Here is a 23,889-nt window from a genome sequence, read left to right on the forward strand (position 1 = left end):
ATGCCGCATTATGTTGCTCTAATTAAAAATAGACCCGTGCTATTTTTAGGACCTGCACTTCGGAACAATAGTTTAATTTGCTCATCAAAATTAAAGAAGATAAGTAAAGCCTGTCAACAATAACGTAAAGTAAACTAAGATGTTTTCACAGCTTATCAGTGTAATGAAATACAATACAATTCAAATTGATTTCTGTAGCGCTTTAACAATAGAAATGACTTGATGAGGCTTCAGAAAAACCATAAATAATACACTCTCAAGTGACTCAACTTCTTTTCAGGAAGTTGAGTAAACAGACTGAAGCAAACATTGCATCATGCTTGAGCCAAAACACCGCTGTTATTTACAACCTTTACACCACATGACACTCTTATGAATGAGATCACTACATTTTTGTTACATGATCTAATGTTTAGAATTCCAAGGTAAACAAATGTACCAAATGCCATTTGTTAAATTGTGATTCCCAAGACCATCGTTGTCACCCTAGTACGGGGAAAAAAAGATGGAAACGATATGGGAGAATTTGAAGAACTGATCTGAGTCCGTTCAGTTGATAAACAAAGACTAAAATTGACACAACCCATGTCACAAGTATTCATGTCATCTGTGCTTGCTTGTGGCCTAATATGTGAGAGGTTACCATCAGTAAAATCTTACCTGGGTGGCGAAATTAACGGTGACTGTGGTTTGAGTTTGTTGTCATCTTTCTTCTCTCGCATGTCTCGAGGGGGACGCAGCTTTGGTCTTTCCTTCTCATCTCGCTTTATCCTGTCCCTCTCCCACTCCTCTTTCCGCCTCATTCGCTCCTTCTCCCGCTCTCTCTCCCGCTCTCGTTCCCTTTGCCGGCGCTCTCTCTCACGGTGATCTCTCTCCCGCTCTCGATCTCTGTGCCTCTCTCGTGGATCCCGTTCCCTTTCACGCTCCTGGAAAGGTGATAAAATCTGGCAAATACTGTACATTTTGTATTTGTTTGAATATTTTCAACAACCTACACGAGAGGTGTGAAACTCCAGTCCTCAAGAACCATAATCCTGCATGCAACACAAATGATTCAAATTATCTCCCCTGGCCGATGCTAACCTGCACTGATGTTGCTTTCCAAACATTTGTCGTTCATCAAGATGAGATTTGACACTGAAGTCTGTGTAAGCTCTCCGTCGTACAGGAGTGGTTCATCGATGAAAAGGTTTCAGCCGTCATCTGTACTTCTTTGAAGGTGTCGGACGTTTCGCTTCTTATCCAAGGAATTTCGTCAGCAAACTAGTCTTACTGGTAATTTAGGCCCTATATATATATGCCTACTGTCCAGACATGGCGGTGCCGGACTCTGCTATGATAGGTCCCTCCTCTCAGGTTGGGGGGAGCAGAAGACTACTCCCTGCAGGTGCTCCACTGATAGATCCTATTGTTCTGACTAACGACTGGCCTGATTGCCCCACTTCGACCAGTATCACCTCATCAGTATTACTAATCCTATGTTGCCTAAACAGGCTATTGTATGAACGATCCAAATTGAACCTCACCCCACCAAACCGGTTTAATGAAGGATTTAGTTGTTTTATGAAAATCACTTCTTTTATGTTAAGTCACCTAATATAGAGATAAAAAAACAAACAGTCAGAAATAGCATCTTATTATCAACAATTACAAACTGAAGTTACCCACAAAATCTATCAGGAAGTGTGCGAATTTACCAAATCCGGATACATGACGCACCACAGCAAAACCAAAGAGAGACAAAAGGGTAAATTTCAAAAATTACTTTTTCAGAAACAATCACAGCTACTTGTAAACACGGGAAAAATTAGGTATGAGCAGATTTCAAGGGAGAATTGGATCAAAAATTTGTCAGACAGAGATCTTCCAGAGACAGAAAAGGCGGCACTAACCAAAGGTTCAAATTTCTCAGTAACTCCTAAAACAATACCTACAATAGACTACATTACAGCTACTGAATCGGCTATTAAAAATAACAAACTTTCCTATGCAGAGGCAGATGATCTGCTCATTAAAATATCAGCCCTTCTTAGAAGTGCCAAACCACCTCCGTCCAACATAACATTAGAAGAGAGAAAGGTGTTAACTACTCTACAAAAAGACAAAAATATTACTATTTTGCCAGCAGACAAGGGTAGGTGTACAGTGCTTCTCAACACATCGGATTATGAAGACAAAATAAATAGGTTAATCAGTGATTCTTCCACTTATGAGCAACTAAAAAGGGACCCTTCCAATAGATACAAGAAAGAAATGATAGACTGTCTCCAAAAGTTAGAGAAAGGAAAACATATAGACAAACAGATGTATTTTAGATTATACCCGGGAGAGGCCACGCCATGTATCTATGGCCTGCCAAAAATACATAAAGAAGGGTTCCCCCTCAGACTCATTGTTTGTGGCATTGACTCCTCTACATACAATGTAGCCAAATATTTAAAAACTATTTTAGCTCCGTTGGTTGGTAACACAGAATCACGTAGAGAACACCACAGGGTTTGTAGAGAGGATCAAAGACCTATATTGGAACCTGAGAAAACATTGGCATCTTACGATGTGACTTCTCTTTTTATATCTGTCCCAACCCCAGCAGCAGTCTCAGTGGTGAGGACGAGACTGCTGGCGGACGTTTCTCTGCATGAAAGAAACAAACTTTTTTTTTTATTGGAAATCTGCCTTAATACGTATTTTCAATTTAGGGAGAAATTGTACAAACAAATTCATGGTTGTGCTATGGGCTCACCAGTTCCACCTATAGTGGCTAATCTGTACATGGAAGAGATAGAGAAACGGGCCCTCACATCCTTCCCGGGGACAAAACCTAGACACTGGTTTAGATATGTGGACGATACCTTTGTCATAATTAAAGTTATCAGAACCCTCCAGCATAGGGCTACACTAATACCAATAAGCGTTGAAGGTAGAGAAAAGGAGTCACAACATATCAGGAGAGCACTCACAAACTGTGGGTACCCTCAGTGGTCATTTAACAAATGTCAGAAAGAAAGAATAGGGAATGAAACCAAAGATTCTGAAGATACAAAAAGGAGAGGGGTAGCAGTACCTTACATTGAGTTTCTGAAAAACTACAGAGTCCTTTGGCAACACAAAATTCCTAGTTATTTCAAACCAATAAACACTTTAAGGCAAAAATTAGTGCATCCAAAAGATAGACTGCCAAATGAAAAACAAAGTAATGTAGTTTATTCAATCAGGCCAGTCGTTAGTCAGAACGATGGGAACTATCAGTGGAGCAGCTGCAGGGAGTAGTCTTCTGCTCCCCCCAACCTGAGAGGAGGGACCTATCATAGCACCGCCATGTCTGGACAGTAGGGATATATATAGGGCCTAAACTACCAGTAATACTTTAGTTTGCTGACGAAGTTTCTTGGATAAGAAGAGAAACGTCCGACACCTTCAAAGAAGTACAGATGACGGTTAGAGAAACCTTTTCATCGATTTGACACTTAACCGTTTTGGTGGTTTGGTACACTTGCCTGCTTCTGGAACGCTTAGAAGAAGTGGACCGTAGCCTGATATTATTTGTTCATGTGTGTACGCATGTCATACAACTACTGAAATGCAAAGGTTCCTTGACAGTGATTCATGTGATATGGCACTCTGCATAAAATAAATGGATGGAACAACTTGAAATACATATTCAAGTTAAAGAAATAAAAATAAATTAAATCCCACCCTCACCGCGCGATGCGAGCACAAAGCAGATAAACAGCCTGTATAAACCATTGCACAAATTAGGCATACTTACATTATAGTGATAAGGAAGAGGGGCTTCTGTATACTGCACTCGGAAGTTTTCATACTGCCCACCTCGCCATAGAGCCTCCATTTCATAGTCATAGTATGGATCAACATATTGATCACTGTAAACGCATGACAGATATTTCATGAACCAAATATACATATCTCTATATTTTAAGGACAACCGACGCCTCCGGACAGGTTGTGTCCATAATTTGTAAAATCGCTTCAAATGATTTCTACTGAGCGTATTTTACAAAAATTCCACCGCATATTTGACGTTTTAAGACTCGCGCTGAATATTCCGGAAGTCTTGTTTTTGAGTTGGTGACGAGTCCTCACGTCACGTCACTGAAGGAACGCCCCTGACTGAGAAAGGACACACTGTAACAGTCCTTTTATCACGTCAATGCATTTTGCGATACTTTGTTTGGTCTGAAAACTTTGTGTTGATCCGTGTTGATGGCGAAATTAGAAGGAAAACACATAACGCGATGGTGAATCCTTGTGTGTTGTGACAAAATTTTGTCGCCATTTTCTGCCTGTTTTGGGTGCGACATTCCACCCTCCCCCGTTTGCCTCAAAATGACACGGAATAAATTCTTTAATCGATTGCAAACATGTATGCTTTCCTCTTCAGAACTATTTGAATAATATTCATAACTGGATGAGTAACAAGAAAGCATCTTCTCCGAATCTGAATCCATTGTTTTGATTCTCGAGCAAGGCAAGACGTCTTGAGTGACAACACGAACAAGGGGCCGGGACCTTCTGAAACAGGCCACTTCCAGTTACAATTTTTTGCAGTTTCAGCACACTCCAAGTCATTTTTATTGGTGTTTTGCATTTGACTTAAAATATCATACTGCGTGTTTTGGGTATTTTAGATGCAATCAAATGTTTTTCTGATGTCAGTTAGGAAACAAAAAAGTGATGTCGGTTGTCCTTTAAGAAAACCTTTGTCTCACAATTTATATTTGAGTTAAAGGTCTACCGATTACCCATGGACTCCTTGTAGCCTTATTGCAATAGCCAGTAATTAACTGCAACAACCGGGATGATAAAGCTAGCTTTCAATAGAGAATTGTCTATACTCACCCATATATTGGCTCTCTGATGTCCATTTCTCTGAAAGAGCAAATCAAATGTTAATGACACTGATTCCGGTTTAGTGTTAAAATAGTAACATTGCATCACATAAAATTAAAGGACAACTGACGTCTCCGGACAAGTTGTGTCCATAATTTGTCAATTAAAATCAGGAATCAGTACAGTAAATGCAGATAGAGCATACTCTCTGATAATGCGGTAGCTGCGTTCCCTGAAGAACTCATTCTCCTTGTCAAACTCTCTCTCATCTTCTCCAATTGTCACATTGAAACGTTTTTCCTCAAAGTCTGGCTCCTGTTCCTTTCGAATGGTGGCCTTCTTCAACATCTAACAGACAAAATGAAGCAAGCATAATTTATCTGAAACATGAACACAGCAGCCTTTAAGTGCATGTTGGTGGCTCCAAAAAGCGATACGTCCAACATCAAGTTGAATATGCCACAAAAACCATTATTGCAAATGTTCTACTCACCTCATCAGTTCACAAACATAACATCTATCGCAAATGACAATGGCACCCATCTTGACTTTCAGCGGTTTGTTTGCAAGGTATATGAAACCTAGCCTCTCGCAACCAGGTCAGCCAAAATGCTAATCCGGAATACAGGTCAATTATGTACAGAAACTACACACCCAAATTCCAATATGAGATGTGTAAAAACAAAATAAAACGATGTCCAAAATCTTTTCAAACTACACATCTAGACAAGATATTGGATGTTCAAATTGTTGAAGTCAGGTTTTGAAGGCTGTTTTAAGTCACACTTATTAATATTAACAATACTGAAATAATTTGCCCAGGAAATAGATTTTCCATTTTCCCATAAATATGTAGGTGACTGATCCCAACAGGCTCAGGTAAATGCTACACTCATAAAAGATTTTGATGTACTCTGCAAAACAAGCCAACACTGTTTGGCACAGTAAATGAAAAGCTTATTTTCAGCGTGTTGTTCTACAGGCCAGTTGAGAATTGCAATTACCCATCTCAACCGATAATCGCTTCAAGATGAAATTATTCGAAAAAGTTGTTCATCTGCGAGTTCAGTTGTGTCTACTCATTTACAAAACAAAGCATCACGGCCGAGGCCTTTTAAAGCACGTACCGTATTTTCCACTGCAAGGCGCACCCCAGTCTTCCATTTTCATAAATGACCCCATTCTGTTGACATTTTCTTGAGTGTATCACCAAAAAAACAAAAAAAACTATCAGATGTCTCACGTGTTTATTTATTCCTTTGTTGTGTATTCATGAATGAGGAAATCATAAAATTAATTCTGTAATTTGGCTATACAATTTATTTTGTGATTTCCTTGGTTGAGTTTCTGTCTTGATGCATTATTTTCAATTTTCGCAGTTTCAGTGAAATAATCATTTTCCTTTTTTTTTTTTTTTGAGGCAGCAGTGAACACCTCTCGGGTCGAATGGAAGGGGTGTTGCTCTATCTAGTGGATGAATTGTAGATTGCGTTTTATAATCCCGTGCATCCAATAGAGTACAGTATATGGAAAAAATGTACAGGGTCAGCCATTCATTTAAAGTGCACTTCATAATACAGCGTGCCTTATAGTGTGGAAAATACGGGACGTGATTTATCCAGTTTTTACACATGCTGACACTTACCTCTTTGGAATGCCTTACGCCCCTCTCCCACGCACTTTCCACAGGAGGTTCTAGAGGAGGTGGGGGAGGAGGAAGCTCCTCGACTGCAGGCGCAGTCTGGAAGACATCAAATAATGCTTGTTTGTTGAAACGAAAAAAATCAGTGTAGTTCGGTGTCATGCCTCAAGTGGCAATATTACTTTTATTATTTTATTTGACTTCAAGATGGCGCCTTAAAAGTGGCTGCCTTCACAGCAGCTCCTATATTTTGTATTTGTACTTTCTTTTGCCTTTCCTCTTCCTTTCATAACTTTGCTGCTGTGAATTGGGAATTTCTCCAATGTGAGACGAAGAAAGGTTATCTCATCTCATATCTTCTCAAGGTTTCTCCTTTTTCCCCAGACGGGGTTCATTTAAAATTTTTACTTAGCCCTCTGTGGGTTAAGATAAGTAGATGTTATAAATTTGTGTCAACTATAAGCATGTGAAGCATTTTGAGAGTGTTTGGGATGTATTGTATTATTTAAGCTTTTAAGAAAATAATAATAATAATAATAAATTTGATTTAAAAGCATCACAGGCGAGTGTCTGTCTTTCTACCTCTTAAGAAAAAAAAAGCTCGGTAACTCCTACCAAATGACAGTGACCTACAGTTACATGAATTATAAATAAGGGCTGGTAATATTGACATTGAGAGACAGGCGAAATTTGCCACATAAGATCTGTGGTCGGTTTCCACATGATGTAATCTATTTTGATTGGCTGTTGACATACTCCACAAGTTTAATCAGATCATCCACAAGGCACATGGTGATTGATGAAACACTATGTGATTTAACAAGACAAAGGGGATTCATCAATAGAGTTTTAACAGTTTTATTCAAGCAACAAACAGTTTGATAAAAACAAGTTATAAGGACTAGAAAACAAGATTGACTGTTTCAGACAAGCTCTGGTAATTTGCTAGAGCTAGGTAAAATAACAGTAAACAGTGAAAAAAATAAGTATTTGAGCACCCTTAATTTTTCCCACTTAGAAATCATGGAGGGGTCTGAAAGTTTCATCGTAGGTGCATGTCCACTGTGAGAGGATAAACTAAAAAGAAAATCCAGAAATCACAATGCATAATTTTGTAACAATTTATTTGTGTGATATAGCTGCAAATATGTATTTGAACACCTGAGAAAATGAATGTTAATATTTGGTACAGCCGCCTTCGTTTGCTATTACAGAGGTTAAACGTTTCCTGTGGCTTTTTTTCTGCAGGAGGGATCTTGGCACACTCCTCCATACATATCTTCTCTAGATCAGTCAGGTTTCTGGGCTGTCACTGAGAAACACACAGTTTGAGCTCCCTTCAAACATCAGCTGTCGCTGAGAAAAACAGAGTTTGCGCTCCCTCCAAACATTTTTGATTGGGTTCAGGTCTGGAGACTGGCTGGGCCATGCTAGAAACTTGATATGCTTCTACTCCTTAGTTTTCCTGGCCCTGTGCTTCAGGTTGTTGTCACGTTGGAAGACTCAGCCATGACCCATCTTCAATGCTCCGACTGAGGGAAGGAGGTTGTTCCCCAAAATCTCACAATACACGGCCCCAGTCATCATCCCATGTGCAGAAAAACACCCCCAAATCATGATGCCACCACACCCATGCTTCATAGTAGGGATGGTGTTCTTCGGATTGTACTCTTCATTCTTCTTCCTCCAAACACGCTCAGTCGAGTTATGACCAAAAAGTTATATTTTGGTCTCATCTGACCACAAAACGTTCTCCCAAGACTACTCTGTATCATCCAAATGGTCATATGCAAACTTAAGACGGGCCTTGACATGTGCTGGTTTAAGCAGGGGAACCTTTCGTGCCATGCATGATTTCAAATCATGATGTCTTAGTGTGCTGCCTCTCCGGGCCGTTCTCCACCCGCTGTCATTTATGCATTACTACATTACGTCACTGTATATACAGTAAAGTCTCGTTATATCGATATTCAAGGGAGTCTGAAAAAATATCGATATAACCGGGACTATCGATATATCCGACCCTGTTTGCATGTAATTTTCTCTGTGCGTGCATAGAAATAGTATCGATATAACCGGGACTATCGATATATCCGATATCGATATAACGAGACTTTACTGTATATGTCACTTCCTCACTTTACATACGTAACTACCTCACTTTACATACATTACTACCTCACTTTACATACAACACTACCTCACTTTACATTCAGAAATTACATGTATAGTCTTGTCAGTAGTTGTTTGTCTTTTTTAGCCACGTTAGCCAACTATTAGTGCCTTGCATGCTGGGTCCGAGAGGACATTAATTTCATCTGTGCTGTGTGTCATGCATATTAGCATATTTGACAATAAAGCTGACTTTGACTTTGATTCTCTAATCACGGACACGGGGCATTTATACGGTTCGCGATCACCTCGCCAATGCCGGATGATTGACTCAACTCGCCACCGTACCTGGACTCTTCCTTCGATGCGCGAGTGTATCCGGTCCGAGGTATTTTCCCTGCGTCCCCTGCGTAAATTGTTGTCATCTTCCGGGATTGCATAATTTTGCACCCTCGTGTGCCATTTGCTTTTTGGCGTAGTAAGCGGGTCGGATCACCCCCTGCCTTCTTACTCGCTGTGTTTTCTTTTATTTGTGAATAAACATCCTGCTTGGTTAGTACGTGTCTGTTTTGGGATCCCAAACATTCCACTACGTTCCGACGAGTCATCTGCCGTCACTCTCGCTCGGAACGTGACAGCTTCGGATGACTTGGCTACAGGATGTTCTTTTCTCTTAAAATATCTATCCAATGACACGTGCTCTCACTCCCACAGCAACATCACTAGATTTCACAGCCTCCTTATTCTTTAATATTGTACTGATCGTAGATTTCGCCATGCTGTATTCCCTCGCCAGATCAGACACTCACACACCTCCTTCATATTTTGCGATTATTTCTTTCTTAAATGCAATAGTTGTACGCACTACTTTTCTTTTGTCATTTTAAGCAGCACTTACTTTATTTGGAGGCATGATTAGGGGCTAAAACTTCGTACACCTATATTAAACGCTAGAGCAAAACGCAGCACGTCCGTTTACAGAGAAGTCAAAAGGAACATATTTTGCACAATATTTCTTACTAGTGTCGACTTAAACAAATGTCTTAGCTTTAAAGATTTCCAATGTGCAACAAAAGCTCTGAAATAATCCCCATTCTCCACTAAATTCAAATCAGTAACAGCAGGTTGCTGCAACGAATTGTCACTACCCTCAGCACCCTCCGCAGACTTATTCGATTGTTTGCTGCCAGTTTTTAATGTCTTTTAGAGTTTTATTCGTGCTGCTCCATACTGCAACCATCTGCCATGTTCGTCGTAAATATTGCAATACACCATAGGTAAATGAACATTCAATTATCTCTTTCGGCAGTTTCCGGCAGATCACGGAAAAGCCCGACATCCTCAACCATGACTTTGGAACGCACTTAAATGCAAGGTGATTACGCTCAGATATCGGTATGGCAAGATGGCAGACGATGAAAGTTAAATCCTGTGAAGGAAAATAAACAGTTTTCAATTGCTGTTTCACAAAATTTGTTTATTTAGCTATTTTAACAGAAGTGTATCATTTGTGTTGCAGATCACGTAGCAAAATGTGCTACACGTAATAGAGTTGCACTAGTGCTGGCATAGCAGAGTTACAAAGTTGCACCAGTGGGTGTCATAATGCGGAAATCGCGCAAAAGCGTGGCCCAGATGCATCCCTGCGGCATGTGTGTATTTTGGTGAGAGGGCGCTCTAAATTCACATTAAATTCCAGGGGTGCCCATTATGTTGGTCGCAATTGACTGGCAGATCGAGGACTGGTCCCAAATCCCAATTGAGGGGTGCAGAATAGAGGAGTGCATGTTAGTAAGATATTTTTGTGTTAATACATACCTGCCAACTTTTGAAACCAGAAAAGCCTACTGATATGCCGGTCGGTCCAGGGGGACTTCGCCCCCCTGAAACCAAACGATTTTTAACATTACAGCTACTTAAAATGAGGCTGAAACACCATACAAGTGTTTATCAATATCAAAGATATACCTGTGAAATATTGTACAATCAACCAAACATTCAATAATCAATCTTATTTGAAAAGTACAATGTTAAAGGACAACCGACATCACTTTTTTTGTTTCTTAGCTGCCATCAGAAAAACGTTTTATAGCATCTAAAATACCCAAAACACGCAGGATGATATTTTAGTCAAATGCAAAACACCAATAAAAATGACTGTCTAAAAACTACTTCAATTTGAAACCGTAAGTGGCCAGTTTCAGAAGGTCCCGCCCCCTTGTTCGTGGTGTCACGCCAAGGCGTCTATAGCCTTGCTCGAGAATCAAAACAATGGCTTCAGATTCGGAGAAAATGCTTTCTTGTTACTCATCCAGTTATGAATATGATTCAAATAGTTCTGAAGAGGAAAGCATACATGTTTGCTACCGACTAAATAATTTTTTTCGTGTCATTTTGAGGCATAGAGAGAGGGAAATGTCGCACCCAAAAGAGGCAGAAGATGGCGACAAAGCTTCGTGGAAATATGTTCAAAAATTTTGTCACAACACACAAGGATTCACCATCGCGTTATGAGTTTTCCTTATAATTTCGCCATCAACACGAGGTTTTCAGACCAAACAAAGTACCGCAAAATGCATTGACGGGATGAAAGGACTGCTACAGTATGTCCTTTCTCAGTCAGGGGTGTTCCTTCCGTGACGTGACATCAGGACTCATCACCAACTCAAAAACAAGACTTCAGGAATATTCAGCGCGAGTATTAAAACGTAAAATATAGATATATGCGGTGGAATCTTTGTAAAATACGCTCAGTAGAAGTCATTTGAAGTGATTTTACAAATTATGGACACAACTTGTCCGCAGGCGTCGGTTGTCCTTTGAGACATTGTTAGTAACTTCAAATATGCACATCAAACCTACATTCTATTGACAAAAACAGTTATCAACAAACTACTGACCTGTCAACTAATACGTTTTCCCCGTATTGTATACATTTTTTATTGATTTTTTCCCCTGGCAAATGCCATTACACGACAATGCTAAGAACGATGCTAACCCTTGAGCAGTGGTCCCCAAACTACGGCCCGCGGGCCGGATACGGCCCACCTCCACATTTGGTCCGGCCCCCTGAACAATACCAGAAAGCATTTCGATTTTTTTTTCATATATGTGTATCTGTATTTGATAATAAAGTTGGACTTTTGCAATAAAATGTTCCTTAGTTCTGAACTATTTTCATTATTAACTATTAATCGATGAGAAGGTTTCTTCTGCCGTCAACTGTACAATTTAGAAGGTTTCGGACGTTTTGCCTCCTATCCAAGAGGCTTCGTCAGCGAACTAAAGTCTGACTGGTCGTATCGGCCCTATTTATATATGCCTAATGTCCAGGCATGGCGGCGCCGGACACAGCTATGATAGGTCCCTACTCTCAGGTTGGGGGGAGCAGAGGACCCCTCCCTGTGGCCCCACTGATTGTTCCTACATTCCTGACTAACGACTGGCCTATTTCCCCCACTCCCACCGGTATCACTTCATCAGCATTACGAATGTTGCCTAACCTCGTTATATCGATATCGGATATATCGATAGTCCTGGTTATATCAATACTATTTCTATGCACGCACGGAGAAAATTACATGCAAACAGGGTCGGATATATCGATAGTCCCGGTTATATCGATATTTTTTCGGACTCCCTTGAATATCGATATAACGAGACTTTACTGTATAATGATAGCCAAAAAATGTACAGTGGATTGGAATATGTACAATTGATGCAGTTTAAATGGTTATGCATGTGTAAATTAAACATTTACTTTTTTTAAAATGTATTTTTGGCATATTCAGGATACCGAGAGAGCTGCTGGAGGCCAAGTCATCAAACTGCAAACGCCTGACTGGTTTGATTGCATCATTTAATCTGGTACATTAGATTTATTAAACTTAAAAAGTTAACATGGATAAATGTGTTTTATTAAATTAAAGGATTACATTCATTGTCATGTTTTTTCTCTTCAACCTTTCAGCCCCCGGGTGCAAATTGAGCAACACCACCATTATCGAAGGTATGTTTACATTTTTATTTATGCTATATTCTTAATTACCTGATGAATATCATACTACATGTAGGTATTTTTTATATTGAACAGAATTTTACCTTTTTAACATATATTGGAGTATTTTACACCATTAGTTGAGACTTCATTGATTGTTCTTTCTTTAAAACAATCTCAAGTCTCACATTCTCCTCTGCTCTTACCAGCAACTGATGTTCATTAATCATTACAGTGAGGCAGTTGTTAAATTGCAATAGGGATAGTGCGGAGGTTCCAAACTATTACGAAGGATATGCTTGGATTTGAGCTATAATAATCCGTAACTGTCTTTAATTTGGACCCACTAGAATCACACCAACTTTACTTTGCTTATCCAAACACGTACTCATTCTTGAAAAATGTTTAATGTAATTGCAGGCCTAACATGGACTGGAGATGCAAACTGTGTTCTACATCCCTGGATACTCGGGCGAAGTTATTTAGCCATTATCGTTTGCAACATTCCCAGTATTCAAGAGTCAGCCCACTGCCATGTCTCGACAGCAATTGCATTTGCACTTTTCAGTATACACAGATATACACATGAGACGCAGTCTGGCCCTTCGTGCGCTCCCATCATACCTACAAGAAGATGACTCCGAGTTCTTCAAGACATGCAATGTATGTATTACCTGACTTAACACAAATGTCTATCTATGGCCACAATATATGCTATAACCTTTTACTTTATTCTGTATGTGTACGTTTGTGTGTATTTTGCAGTGGGAAGAGGATCCAGACATTGAAAACACTCCTGTCGCACTTCTCTCCGTAACAGCTGACAACCTCACTAGTGCCATCTTGTTTAACCCCGACAGCATTTCTGTTGTGATAGAAGATGGCATTATTGTGAGATGTCTCCCCAGGTTGGCTGATGCACACCTCCTCTTGTTTGGTTTAATGTACGCATTGCATTTAGATTATCCAAGAAAATTAATCCTCACATTCACCTTCATTCAGAAAATACTGCTGTGTCTTGATGATAACAGACGACTCAAACCACGCTTGCTAAGTTTGAAAAATGCTTTGTTCCGCAATATTGAAGGCACCAGTGCCTCCAATATTACGGAACAGAGCAACACTCGATAAGTAACTTCAGTTTTACTCTGCTTTGTATACCTGTTTGTGACTGATTTTCTATTAATACTTTGATATGTAAACTTGGATTCCACCAAAATGTCTTTTTTCATTTCAGGAATACTGTGTTTGTTTTTAGTAAGTTTTACCTTGATTTGCACCTTATAACGAGTACATTGAAATGTATTCGGTTGTATTTATTCAAGTATATGCTTTTCAAAGAATTTATTTTTTTAACAGAACAGCAGAGTATAATTTGTTGTTTTTTTCTGTTTTGTTGTGTTTATTTCACATCTTCTGCTCAGGGGTTTATTTGTTGTTTTGGTACGTGGATATGCTGCGCATTTTGGTACTGCTATCGTTTGTTTTATCAAAGGTTGTTTTAAACCTTAATAAAAAATGTGAACTAAAACAGACGTGAGGTGTGTTTTTGTTTTTAGACATAGAAGGCAAATGTAAGTACAGTATACATGAATATATGTTTTCATGGAACATTATAAATTTGAGTTGGTTAAGCTTAAATATGAAACCTAATTTTAATTTAAAAATTAAGAAAACATTAGAGTAAACTGAAAGTACATCTTTTAAGTTCAGGCAAACTCATAACATTCATGTCCAAACAAACTCATAACATTTAAGCTCAATCAAACTCATAACTTTTAAGTTCAGACAAACTCATAAAATTTATTTACACTACTCAAACATTTTGAGTAAACTACTTGAACATTTTGAGTTAACTCTACTCAAACATTTTGAGTTAACTGTACTCAAAAATTTTGACGTAATCAGTTGCCATATAAATTTTGAGTACTTTCAACTTGTTGGGTTTTACAGTGTATCTGGCAACCCAGAGAAAAAAAATCCTACACCCGCCCCTCTCAAAGAGAGAGCGTAATGATGGCGAAAAGATTAGGTAAGAGAAAAATTGATTCAGAATGCAGGGCATTTAACCTGCAGTGGACAAACGAATATTTTTTTGTTCAATGCAAAGAAAAGGCTGTTTGTCTCATCTGTCAAGAGGCGGTGGCGGTATTTAAAGAATACAATCTGCGGCGACACTATGAATCCCATCACAAAGACAGGTATGATAGCTTGCAAGGCCAAATGCGAACAGACAATATCTCAAACATAAAAAGTGGACCGTTAGCTCAGCAGAATACATTCGTACGCCAAGCTCAGCTGAACCACTCATCTGTTCGGGCCAGCTTTCGGGTTGCTCAACTGATAGCAAGCGTGGTAAACCTTTCACTGATGGAGAGTTTGTCAAGAAATGCATGAACGCTGTCGCAGAGGAGGTGTGTCCCGAGAAGAAAGATGTATTTAATGCCGCGAGTCTATCAGCGAGTACAATCACCAGACGCATTGAAGAAATCGGGGGTAATGTATATGCTCAGCTGCAGCAGAAGACAAGAGAATTTGATTTTTTTCCATTAGCACTGGATGACAGCACAGACGTGCAGGACACCGCGCAGCTGCTTATTTTTATTTGTGGAGTTAGTGCAAACTTTGAGATGTGCGAGGAGCTGGCAGCACTTCAAAGTCCGAAAGGGACTACGACGGGGGAGGATATTTTCGGCAAAGTGTACCAAACCATGGAAGAGTTGGACCTGGACTGGTCAAAGCTGGCCAGCATCACAACTGACGGGGCTAATAGTATGGTGGGCATGTCTAATAGGACGCATGAACCGGGAGATGGAAGGACGGGGTCTCACCGCCCTGCTACAAGTCCACTGCCTAATTCGCCAGCAAGCACTGTGCTGCAAAGTGTTCACGTGGGACTCTGTCATGAAGGTTGTGGTGTCATGCATAGACTTCATCAGAGCAAAGGGACTTAAACACAGGCAGTTCCAAGAATTCCTGTCTGAACTGGGATCTGCGCAGAGATGTGCTGTACTACACAGAGGTCCGATGGCTGAGCCGGCGCAGAGGTTTGAGGCGTTTTTACGAGCTGCTACCTGAAATTAACACATTTCTTCATTCAGAATGGAAATGGCACCTCGCATTTTTAACAGACATAACAGAAATGCTGAACAGCTTTAACTTGCAACTACAAGGCCAGGGGAAACTTATTTGCGACATGTATTCCCACATAAAAGCATTTGAGGTGAAACAGAGCTGGTTTTGGGACAAGTGAAAAAGCAGTTTCATCCATCTCCCTGCTACACAAAACCTCTCTGCAGAGAACCCAGAGAACCTTTTCACGCATGAAACTGCTGACAACTCCAACGAGATCAAGATTGACAGATGAACATCTGCATCAGTGTTTGAGACTGGCAGTGACTGGAATGGAACCTGACATTCAACTTCTCACCAGCCAGATGCAGGCTCACAGTTCACACTGATGAACATACAAAGGTAAGCTCACTTTTCTGACTTGAATGAGTCATTCTGAGCATAAACAAATATAATCATAATAAAATCTAATGGGATAAAATCCATCTTTACAGCCATACTGGTCGTGAAATGGATTGTGCTGTGTAGGTGCTGTATCACTTAGTTCACTTTCTCAACCTGCTTTCCTTTGTGGTCTTCACAGGGAAGTGGATGAGAGAGAGCTGCTAACAGTGGTGTCTACAAGCCTACTGGAATACAAAAGGATAATACGGAAGGAACACAAGAACTTGAAGAGACTGCTCATATGTGTCAGAGAGATTCTGCTCTGACAACTGAGCTGAACTTTTATCTGTTAAGATTGTGCATGGCACAACAGAAAGTTAATGTTCCATGGCTTTTTTTCTATGACGAATCCAGAGAGAGGTATTTAGTAATTATTTATTTCATAAATAGTGTTATTTATTTCCTGCTTTTTCTATGAAGTACCCAGAGAGAATTATTTAGTTATTATTTATGTCATAAATAGTGTTATTTATTTCCTGTTGTTTTCTGTAAATAAATCAGAGAGGGTTATTTAGTTATTATTTATTTCATTAATAGTGTTATTTGTTTCCTGAGTTTTTTCTGTAAAGAACCTGGAAAGGGTTATTTGGTGATTGGATTGGATTGGATTGGATTTGCCTTTATTAGTCTCGCAGTGGAGAAATTTACATTTCACAGCAGCAAAGTTATGAAAGAAATGAAAGTAGAAAAGCAAAACACAGGAGCTGCTGGAAAGGCAGCCACTCTCGCGGCGCCGTCTTGAAGTCAAAAGAACAAAAGAAAAACTAAATAACAAATGTTAATGTTATTGTGTAGTGTTATGTGTGACTTTCTGGAAAACAAATCCATTTTTTAAGCGCCCCTACGATTGTCATACTTTTTCTGTTACAAACTGACACCGGCCCCCCCATCAGAGAAGGGAAAATTTATGTGGCCCTCACAGGAAAAAGTTTGGGGACCTTGAGTGCAGGAATGAGCCGTCACTTGATTCCGGAAAAGACCCATACCACGCGCATGCGCAATTCATCTAAAGGAAGCTAACAGCTGGCACTGTGCCAATCGCCCGTTCTCGTGTTTTGAATGAACGTTGAGTACTTACTATTTTGACAATTTTAGATTTATTGTTTTTATTGGAAACTGTAATTTTCATGATTAACCCATAACCCGCAATGGGATAATGAAAACCACAGTTCTACGGCAAAACCGGAGTAGTTGGAAGGTATGTTAATATACAATGCATCCTAACAATCAGTCTCATTTTGGTAACAAGTATCAAAAAAAATCTTGTTTTCAAACAGTTCAACTGAAGCGGTATGGCCTTGTGTTTTTTTTCCCCAAGACAACTACCATTAAAGGACAACCAACGTCTCCGGACAAGTTGTGTCCATAATTTGTAAAATGGCTTCAAATGACTTCTACTGAGCGTATTTTAATAAGATTCCAGCGCATATAGCTATGTTTTACGTTTTAAGACTCGCGCTGACTATTCAGGAAGTCTTGTTTTTGAGTTGGTGACGGGTCCGTACCTGACGTCACTAAAGGAACACCCCTGACCGCAAAAGGACATATTGTAGCAGTCCTTCCTTCACGTCAATGTATTTTGCTGTACTTCTTTGGTCTGAAAACCGTGTTGCATCCAAAAGCCGCCAGAAGAGGGCGTCCAAGCTCCATATAAGGAATTTATCAGCCTGTGGAAACTGAGGTGAACACAGGTCGCCACTTTGTGCCTCTTTTTTTGGGTGAGACATTTCCCCCCAATGTTGCCTCAAAATGGCACAAAATAAATTCTTTAATCGATTGCAAACATGTATGCTTTCCTCTTCAGAACTATTTGAAACATATTCATAACTGGATGTGTAACAAGAAAGCATATTCTCCGAATCTGAAGCCATTGTTTTGATTCTCCAGCAATGCAAGACGTCTTGGCGTGACGTCACGAATTGGGGGCTTTCTGAAAATGCCCAATTCGAAGCTCAATTTTTTGCAGATTTTGGACACTTTAAGTCATTTTTATTGGTGTTTTGCATTTGAATAAAAATATCATACTGTGTGTTTCGGGTATTTTAGATGCTATAAAATATAAAACGTCAGTTAAAAAACAAAAAAGTAACGTCGGTTGTCCTTTAAGGGAAACAAGGATTTTGTTGAGCTATATTGTTGTTGGTCTCTGGTTTTATAAAATATATTTACCCCCCAAAAAAATTGATGTATATTTTAAGGCAACAAATGTTTATTTTCTTCATTATACATTTTGTTTGAGTGGTACAACTACCCTCTCACAACAGTCCACGTAAAAAAAAGTCATAATTTCTGGCTATGATGAGTTTTTCTGATGTTTTTCCCACCTGGATATGCAGTATTGTCATTACAAAACCCACAAACATGCATTTCAAAAAGCGAGACACAGACTTACCCAGGAGTTGTTGGGAATCAGTGGCAGTGGTCCTGCAGGCTGAGCGCCATTAGGTGAGAAGAGGTCTGGCTTCGTGATGAGGGAATAGTTACCCTTGTCATTGACACCAGGGTGAATAAACCGACAGTTCATACCCCAAGTACAATTCCCTGGACAAACAAAACATTTTTGAAAGTTCTGGAAAATAGACCACAGAACAGAACAGGTGCAACCGATTCTTGGAAAGATTTGGGTTAGTGTAAGGAGTGATTCATCAATGGCAATATACAAACATCCTTACGAGCTCTGTACTTCAAAACATTGTCAATGCAATGTTGCTTTTGGGTTTCACAGTACATCAGCCAATAATTTAATGGGGTAAAATGTCTTTCAAAAATCTGTTTTTGTCCAGATAAACAACTTTCTGTGCGCCTGCAACGCTTTTTGAACTAGCGCTTAGTTTGTTAGCGCTGACAAAGTGGTGGTTGTTTGCAACACTTCACTCGGCAAACATCAAAATGAAGTGCGTTGCTGTGTGAAAAAGTGTGCGAGATCGACAAATGTATACAATATCAATATACATTTATTTGTAATCCTATATTATGTTCAGATTAATGCTGAACTATCTTCTTCTTTTCCTTTCGGCTTTACCCTTCAGGGGTCGCCACAGTGAATCAATGTCCTCCATCTATCCCGGTTTTGTGCATCCTCTTCTCTCACACCAGCTACCTTCATGTCCTCTTTGACCACATCCATAAACCTCCTCTTCGGTCTTCTTCTCTGTCTCCTCCCTGGGAGTTCAAAGCTCAACATTCCTGATCCTATCCAACCTGGTCACTCCCAAAGAAAACCTCAACATCTTCAGCTCTGCTACCTCCAGCTCTGCTTCCTTCTTTTCTTCAGTGGCACTGTCTTCAGTCCAAACATCATGGCTGGTCTCACCACTGTTTTATACACTTTTCCTTTCATCCTAGATGAAACCCTTCTATCACACATCACACCTGACATTTTTCTCCAGCCGCTCCAGCCTGCCTGGACACGCTTATTCACCTCTTTTCCACACTCTCCATTGCTCTGGACAGTTGACCCCAAGTACTTAAAATCCTCCACCTTCTTTATCTCTACTCCCTGTAGCATCACTCTTGCACTTGGATCCCTGTTATTCACACATACATATTCCGTCTTGCTGCGACTGATCTTCATTCCTCTCCTTTCCAGGGCATATCTCCACACCTCTAGTTTCTCCGCCACCTGTTCCCTGTTCTTGCTACAGATCACAATGTCATCTGCAAACATGGTCCAAGGAGATTCTTGTCTAACATCGTCTGTCAGCCTGTCCATCACCATACCAAATAAGAAGGGGCTCAGCGCTGACCCCTGGTGGAGTCCCACCTCCACCTTGAATTCCTCAGTCACACCGACAGCACACCTCACAACTGTCCTACAGTCATGATACATGTCTTGCACCGCTCTGACATACTTTTCTGTCACTCCAGACTTCCTCATGCAATACCACAGCTCTTCTCTGGGCACCCTGTCGTACGCTTTCTCCAGATCTACAAAGACACAATGCAATTCCTTCTGACCTTCTCTGTACTTCTCTATCAGCATTCTTAAAGCAAACACTGCATCTGTCGTACTCTTTTTTGGCATGAAGCCATACTGCTGCTCACAAATGTTCAGTTCTGCTATTAGTCTAGCTTCAACGACTCTTTCCCCGGAGTTTCATTGTATGGCTCATCAACTTTATTCCTCTGTAGTTAGTACAACTCTGCACATCTCCTTTGTTCTTAAAAATGGGCAAGAGTACACTTCATCGCCATTCTTCAGGCATCTGTTAACCATCTAAGATCTTGTTGAATAACCCAGTCAGGAACACCACCGCCACCTCTCCAAGACACTTCCATGCTGTCCAGCCGAGCATATAAGTCATCATAGGCCTCTTGTTTGGCCTTTGCCACCTTTACTTTAAGCGTGTGCTGCATCTCCTTGTACTGCTGTCTACTCACGTCCGTCCTCTCAGTGTCCCACTTCTTCTTTGCTAACCTCTTTCTCTGTATACACTCCTGCACCTCCCCAGTCCACCACCAAGTCTCTTATCTACCTTTCTTCCACTCGATACACCAAGTACTTTCCGATCTGTGTCTCTGATTATGTTCGCTGTAGTTTGCCAGTCATCTGGAAGGACCTCTTGCCCACCCAGTGCTTGTCTTACCTCCATCCTAAATGTCATGCAACACTCTTCCGTTTTCAACTTCCACCATTTAGTCCTCACTACAGCCTTTGGGTTCTTCATCTTCCTCACTGCCAGCGTCATCCTACACACCACCAACCTGTGCTGTCTGGCTACACTCTCACCAACCACTACTTTTCAGTCACTGATTTCCTTTAGATGATGCCGACACAAAATGTCGTCTACCTGTCTACTTCTGCCTCCACTCTTGTAGGTCACCCTATGTTCCTGTCTCATCTGAAAGAAAGTATTCACAATAGCCATTTCCATTCTCTTAGCAAAGTCAACCACCATCTGTCCTTCAGCGTTCCTCATCTGGAGTCCAAGCCATGGAACATGTTTTAGTCAGTGATTCTAATTGACCTCTGCAATTAATTAAGCATTAATTAACCCATTAATTAATGCGGAACAATAACATAAACTATAACTTGAATGGATGTGAGAAACGAGCCAAGACCGGCTCAAATTTAAAATCAAAAATTAAAGTTAAAGGCCCACTGCACATGGGCCCACTGCACGGAATAAAGTCCAAAATAAAATTTCTGCCAGATGTTCACCGTTGTTATGAACACAAAAGTATTTATCAATCATTTAAACTCTCAACCCTGATCTCGCGCGACTGTCTGCCCTCAGTCTCCACACCGCATACAAATCTGATGTCACATTACAGAGGTCAATTAGAATCACTGACTAAAACATGTTCCATGGCCAAATATTGCTATCTGGCCCATGTCTGACTTTCACTAATAATAATACATTTCATTTAATACATTTCGACCGCCGGTACGACGCATGAGTGTGTACGCGAGGGTGGGATGCTGAGCGGCGTACGGGTGTAGATCGCTCTCTTCGTGACCAACTGTGTCACGTTCCAATGGCGACAGTGGCAGCTGACGAGTCGGAACGTTAATTGTTGGGGAGGATCGCTAAGCAGGTGACAGAGACGTTGGTGCTGGCAGATGATTTATTAACAAAAGGCGCGGGTCCGAGATAACGCGGACTCGGAATAAACTGGTTGAACAAAAAGTGACAAAACAGAGCACCGCGAGTAGGTGAGCGGGGGCGATCCGTCCAACCTCACTCACTCGGGGAAAATAAAAATGCACACGAGGGTGCAAAGCAGCATACGACCTCGAGAGTATCAACCGCCGCGATCGAGGCTAATAAATACCTCGGGCGAAGCAACTCTCGTACCGATAGCAGTTCAAGGCACGGGCGATGTGCGAGGCGTAGTATCTTCCGACGCTGGGTGAGTGCTAGCGTCTGGTTTAAATGTCCAAATGTCTGTGATGAGGGAATTGACAGCAGCTGGCGGACGTCGGGAGCGGAGGCCCCGCCCAGCTGTCAACTCGCTCATGACAAACTGTTGTCGCATGCGGACGCGCTGCGTTTTGCTCTCGTGTTTTGCTCTCGCGTTTAATATAGGTGTACGAAGTGTTTTAGCCCCTAATCATGCCTCCAAAGAAAGTCAGTGCAAGCAGCAAAGCTGCTACAAGTGATAAAAGAAAAGTAGTGCGTGCAACTATTGTATTTAAGAAAGAAAAAATAGCAAAATATGAAGGTGTGCGAGTGTCTGATCTGGTTAGGGAATACAGCATGGCGAAATCTACGATCAGTATGATACTAAAGAATAAGGAGGCTGTGAAATCCTATTCATAATTCTTTTCTTTATCCTTTATTTTTATACGTTCATGTTAGCGTAATCTTTCATACGGAAGATTACGATCACGCGAACGTACAATTTGCCTGGGTTACATTCATGTTTATGTTATTTGTGTCTTTGCCATTTTGCTTAACATTTTCTGAGATATACATTGCTTTGTATGTGTTGGTCAGCATTTTAATGTGCAATTTCATGCATAAAATAATGTATGAAATACTAAAAAGGTAAACATTCAGGGTGTTGGAACGGATTAAAACAATTTACATCATTTGTAATGGGAAAAATGATTTCGGTGTTTGAACAAATCACTTTTCGAACAGGGTTCTGGAATGGATTATGGTTGAGAACCGAGGTTCCGCTGTATACCAGTTATTGTGATCTTGGACCTTGGCTATGCCTGCCTCTAGAGCCATGTAATTTTATTGTTGATGTTTTTCAAAAACATCAACAACAAAAATTTGGGATATTATGTCCTTATTTTCATTGTAGCTTTCCAGAGGTTAATGCTATAGCATTGAAAGTGGTACCAAATGAAGGCTAATAAAATTTTCTTGAATGTGGTGGTAAGCACAATGAAACACATGAACACCTGTGTAAATTTTAGCTAATTTTAATGCATAAACAGCTGCCCACTACAAAAAATCAGTTTGGTAGTATGATAGCACTGCACTGACACATAAGAAACTGTCAGATAGGATGTTACTAATACATGTATTATCACTTGTTCAATGTGGCTTTTTTGAAACTGTCAATTTTTTTCCTGTGGTACTCCACAACTTGTAGTAAGCAGCTTCTTTGCTCTGGGTCAGTTGTGATCTGAGTTGCAAAGTCACTCATTAGTTTCACACCTCTCTCAGCCACATCTTTGGTCACTTTCACTGACCTCACAAACTTCTGTGCATTCCTGTAGCTGTCATTGTCTTCCCAGGTGTCAGCAGGAGTAGTGAGCCAGTCACATTTCACTCGAAGAGCATCAAACAGAAAGTGAGACTCTGGCCCTACCAGGTCTGTGAGACTTGTAGCTGCCTTGATGACAGGAAACACTGGCTTGCCTTTCCTGTAACTCTCAGGTTTCTCTGTTTCTGACAGCTTGACTGCGAGCTTCTCTTTTTACAGACTCGGTCATTCTGGCATGTGAACTGAACAAGGTGAATGGCACTAGTTGCTGGGTCAGATACCAGCGGCGGTTGTTCATTTTCTTGAGAAAAGAGGTTGCCAGTTCAGATGTGGTGGTCACATGTGTAGAATAAGGCCAAAACCTGTTCATCCTTTCCAGCTTGAAGACAGTGTCCATGTTGTATTTTAGTTCCTTGGAAAACATGAGCATCTTCATACAGTAAATGTTCCTGGCCATCCAGCGGGCTTGGTGAATGGCACCTGGCTTGGCCCAGTGGATACCTCGAGGAGGTTCCTCACCAAGCAGGATCAGGCACAGCTCTGCCACCTCTCTGTAATCTGCCCTCGGACTTGCTTCCTCAAGGAAATTGCTTAAGACTGCAATTGT

The 23,889-nt window shown here is 40.6% G+C and overlaps 1 protein-coding gene and 1 long non-coding RNA gene across 5 annotated transcripts in view; one reads left to right on the forward strand and one right to left on the reverse strand.

Moving 5' to 3' along the window:
* Positions 1-23,889, reverse strand: part of zc3h18 (zinc finger CCCH-type containing 18) — a 53,640-nt gene that overhangs the window by 24,133 nt on the left and 5,618 nt on the right. For all 4 annotated transcript variants that reach the window (XM_088997547.1, XM_088997546.1, XM_088997544.1 and 1 more), the window contains exons 4-9: positions 18,511-18,659; positions 6,497-6,592; positions 5,057-5,199; positions 4,861-4,890; positions 3,770-3,884; positions 661-926 (exon numbers count right to left, since the gene is read on the reverse strand). In XM_088997547.1, coding sequence (XP_088853673.1) covers positions 661-926; positions 3,770-3,884; positions 4,861-4,890; positions 5,057-5,199; positions 6,497-6,592; positions 18,511-18,659 — 799 coding nt within the window. The remainder of the gene's footprint in view (positions 1-660; positions 927-3,769; positions 3,885-4,860; positions 4,891-5,056; positions 5,200-6,496; positions 6,593-18,510; positions 18,660-23,889) is intronic.
* LOC148898377 (uncharacterized) lies at positions 12,299-13,532 on the forward strand. Its single transcript, XR_016115005.1, has 5 exons — positions 12,299-12,472; positions 12,576-12,614; positions 13,023-13,074; positions 13,171-13,265; positions 13,368-13,532. It is a non-coding gene; the product is annotated as an uncharacterized LOC148898377 (long non-coding RNA).

The sequence above is a fragment of the Hippocampus bargibanti genome, linkage group LG05 (genome assembly GCF_051943395.1).
Source record: "Hippocampus bargibanti isolate YZ-2025 linkage group LG05, ASM5194339v1, whole genome shotgun sequence".
Classification (NCBI taxonomy): domain Eukaryota; kingdom Metazoa; phylum Chordata; class Actinopteri; order Syngnathiformes; family Syngnathidae; genus Hippocampus; species Hippocampus bargibanti.